The following is a 4,101-nucleotide window of genomic DNA, read 5'->3' on the forward strand; positions in this document are numbered from 1 at the left end:
AGTTCCATGACAGCGAACGCAACTTCTCCATGGGCATTGAACACACCAGCCGCACCAGCCACATTTACTGATGAATCGTTAGCCCTCTCCAATTGTCATCGGTGAGATTTAAGCGATTTCAAAAGCCAGCAGGGTAGAGAACTTCCGATGATGGCCAGTAAATTTAGCTGCTCCCACGCGTTCCGCCACACACACAAGCCACGCAACGCAAAGCGCACCTTTTCTGGCCCGTCTGGCTTGGACAAACAGAGCTGCACTCCCACCATGAATTATCCCATGCCTCCTGAACGCCCCCAGTTTAGTCCGCGAAAATCTTCCTTCCCTGCCCCCCCACCCCACACGAGTTATTTTTCCGGGCCACAGCCAAATCATCGAGTGTAAACCTCACCACTCGGCCAAGGTTGTCCTCACTCCTCCCCACCATTCACACCTAATTCCAGACCTATCCCACTGCGGAAGGAAACCTTGACCGCCGACCAGCCAAACCCTCAACCTAAGCAAGGTACGGCGCCAAGGCAGCCCGCGCCTCGGGGACCAGCCGCTCCTGCACGAAGGTGGCGATCTTGCCGCCGTGGCGCTGGTTGGCCTCCTTCAGGTACTGGCTGACCCACTTGTCGACCTCGACGATGTCGGGGAAGTCGTCGCGGGGGCCGCGCTTGCAGGTGTTGAGGGGGGTGAAGCCGAGGCCGAAGCCGATGTCGTCGACGTCGGCCTCGTTGACGATCTCGTCGCCGATGCCGGCGGACACGCGCGGCGGGTTCTTGAGCAGGTCCAGCAGGTGGTTGCACGTGAACCCCCAGCCCTTCACGTAGCGGTTCGCGAACGACTCCGACTCGCACAGCGTCTTGGTGTACGAGATGACGCCGAGCTTGCGGTCGACGGGGCGCACAAACGTCCCTGTCGTGGGCAGGATGACGGTGAGATAGAACGGCGTGAAGACGTTGGCTTGGATGGCCTCGGCGTGTTTGATGAAGTAGTCGGCGCCCAGCTTGGCGTCGCCGGCCCTGGCTGAGACGAGATGGTAAAATCGGGCCACGCGGGACTTGAACGAGTCGGTCGGGTTGCTTTGCAGCTTGCTAAAGATGAGCGTGATGATCGTCCCGAAGTACGGGTCCAACACGTCCCTGAATGATCGTTAGTGCTGAACTTTTCGTTCTGGGGTACCGGCTAGACTCGACACCGCTTACCCAGAGAATGTGCCGACGATGGCCTCGAGGACATCGAAGGCGTTCTGATCCGTCTTCTTCCCGGCAAGGAGGCGTTGGAAGATACTGAGGAAGGGCTCCAGCTTCTTCTCGGCCTTGATCTCCTCTGCCGCCTTGGGAATAATGGCTGCAATGAACCTTGCCAACGACGGGACGTTGCCTCTCGTTTCCCACGGGCCCGGGGCGAGAACGGCCTCGATCAGGATCTTGAAATCACCAGGCACCTCTCCGGACGGGTTGAGCTCCAGAAGCATGGCGAATATCTGGAAAACGAAAGGCACAAACTCTGCGGGCAGGCTGTCAGAAATACGGTCATCGTCGGCGGCCAACTGTTTGCGACTCACCCGAAACATCCTCGCTAAGGATGGCGGCAAAGGGCGCCCATAGCCGAGGAACCAGGCCCAAGGTAGGCGAGTTACTGCAGTACCTGCTTCGAGTCAGACACACAATGTTCGATTCCGAGAGAGATAGGGGAGCCGTACCGTACGAGGGCACCAATTGCCTCGAAGTGGTAGTAGTAAAAACGTGGGTTGCTGGGATTCTCCTTGATCACGTTTGTGATGTTGATCAGGTGGTTGAGAACGCTCTCGGCACCGCAGTCCAGGATCCCCCCCTTCATGACGATCAGCACCCGCATGATGCACCTCATTAGAAATTCGTTCTCCTGCAGTTTGGGGGCCGACACGTCCTTTTCGATCAGCGCGAACAGGTGCTCCAGCAAATCCTTGGCATACGGCTGGATGTCGTTCGGCGAGAACAAGTGCTGGCCCTGCTCATCGGTCAAGAACAGCACTCTCTCAACAGCAATGGCCGCATATGTGTAGACGACGTAGTTGGTCGAGGCGAGATTCTGGATGAGAGGCCGAATGGCGCTGGTCCACTGGGCCTTGTTGAGCTGGCTCCGGAACGTGTACAAATACTTGATGGCGTCAACCTTGGAGATGGGCTCGCTTGCCCCGGAAAGGAGGTCTGCGGCGATGTTCTGCTCGAAGAAGTCGACGACGTTGACGAAGCTGTTGACCGTCTTGACTCCGTGGGCGGCCGTGACGGCACCTCTGGCGGCAATGGCGATGAAGAGATAGACAGCGGTATCCTTGGCCTTCCAGTTGGTCTTGCCGAGGGTCAAGTAGTGGTTGATGTACCCGGAAACCACCTGTGTGACGAGCATCTCATAGTTTTCGAGAACTTTCCTCAGGAAGTCCGTGGCCGCCCTCCGCCGCGAGTCAGTGTCGGAACCCTCAAGGTCGCGCCTGATGAACTCGATCGGCTCATCCTCGAACATCTCAATATCTGATTCCCGAAGCTCCACGTTGGGAACGATGACCTTCTCAACGATTGTGCTCAACGTCTGCTCGTTGTTGAAGATTTCTGCATGACGCGGCACCGAAGCCACAGCAGTCAGAAATTGCAGGGCTTTGCTCGTGAGGATGTCGTATCGCTTCTCAAAGCTAATCTTTGACAACACGTCCCAGACGCTGCTGGTGAACGCCTGGACGTACTGGCCAAAATCGTCGTCGTACTTGTTGGTAAACAGTTGGAGAACATCGCAGATGTCTGACTTGAGGGTCTCAAGCGGCGTGGCTTCGTCCTCCTCATCGAACTTGGCGCTCGAATAGGTAATGTACTTCTGGAGCAACGCGGTGATCGGTTGAAGGTGCGCTTCAATGACGAACGGAATATCATGGCAACAGAAATCGTAGAGAATCCTTATCAGGAGGCTCATGGTCTCGAGCCAGCCTTTGAGCGCATCGGCATTGTCCTTGTTGGCCTCGATTTGCTGGTCTGCAACCTGCCGTGCCACTGTCAGCCGGTTTCCGACGGGGGCAAGCGCAACGGGGGGCTCTCTTACGCTCAGCATCTGGATGAAGGGCTCGCCAAAGATCCCAACAACGTGCACAACTTCCCTGTTGAGCTCGTTGGACTGAAACAGGGGCCGCCAGCGCACGAATATGGAATGCGCGACTTCCAAGACGCCATTGGTAACTTTGTAGTCGGTGTTGGAGAGACGGCTGACGAGGTCCTAGAACATGCAACGTCAGTCGAGGTTCTTCGGCACCACCGCCACCGCAGCGAGTCGTACCCCGGTCAAGGTGTCCCAGCGTTCCCAGAAATCCGAGTCGGCGATGATGCTAATGGCTTCGCCTAGCTGCGTCTGTATTGTTGGGGGGGACGAAATCATCAGGCCGACGAGTTCCTGCTTGATCGTCTGCACCTCTTCCAGAGGGAGCTTGTAGTTGCCTTCTTCGTCCTAAAGCAGCGTCAGATGAACCGGCCAGGCCTCTTCTTCCCACCGGTCCCGCGCGGCAACACGCACCACATAGTTATGGCGGATGAAGTTCTTGAATGCGAGAGCGGCGGCGAGGCGCGTCTTGAGGGGTTGAGCGCCGGAGCTCACGACGCTGAGGAGCGACAGCGAGTATTGCGGCTTCTTGGCCTCTTCCTTGAGCGCGTTCTCGGCTGCATGACCAAGCGTGTTAGTTGCACCTGTCGCATGTCGCCGATTCTGTGGGGGTTGTTCGAGTGGTTCGCCCGAAACATCCCGGGCGGGATCGACCTAAACTTGCCTTTGCGATGGTGCTGCGCATCCAGAGTTGCGTTGAGCAACTGCGCAAGGTGGTCCAGGGTGGAAGCCATGATGATGGACGAGTCTTGCCAGGCAGTGTCGCGGCGATGGCAATCTCGAGGACGGGAGCTCGGCCTAGAAAAACAAAACAACCTGGAACACAAGAAAAAGCAGCAATCGGTGGTTGCCAGAGCTATTGGTTGGTGGATTCTCTCTTTTTCCTTCTAGAAGCTCGGGCGCCAACTACTGCACAGGCAAACAGAGGGGAAGCTTGACAAGGTGGGGTTGCTTTGCGGCAACTGCAGCAGAAAGAGTTACCTTACTGTGCAGTGC

The 4,101-nt window shown here is 57.1% G+C and overlaps 1 protein-coding gene across 1 annotated transcript; it reads right to left on the reverse strand.

Annotated features, from left to right (window-relative positions):
- Nucleotides 1-437: 437 nt before the first annotated feature.
- Nucleotides 438-3,511, reverse strand: THITE_2108580 (uncharacterized protein). Its single transcript, XM_003649682.1, has 5 exons — nt 3,286-3,511; nt 1,688-3,225; nt 1,550-1,623; nt 1,188-1,491; nt 438-1,124 (listed from the first exon to the last, which is right to left on the reverse strand). Exons 1-5 carry the CDS (start codon nt 3,382-3,384, stop codon nt 494-496), a joined length of 2,646 nt encoding a protein of 881 aa, XP_003649730.1. The 5' UTR covers nt 3,385-3,511; the 3' UTR covers nt 438-493.
- Between the last annotated feature and the right edge of the window lie 590 nt (nt 3,512-4,101).

The sequence above is a fragment of the Thermothielavioides terrestris genome, chromosome 1 (assembly GCF_000226115.1).
Source record: "Thermothielavioides terrestris NRRL 8126 chromosome 1, complete sequence".
In the NCBI taxonomy this organism is placed as follows: Eukaryota; Fungi; Ascomycota; class Sordariomycetes; order Sordariales; family Chaetomiaceae; genus Thermothielavioides; species Thermothielavioides terrestris.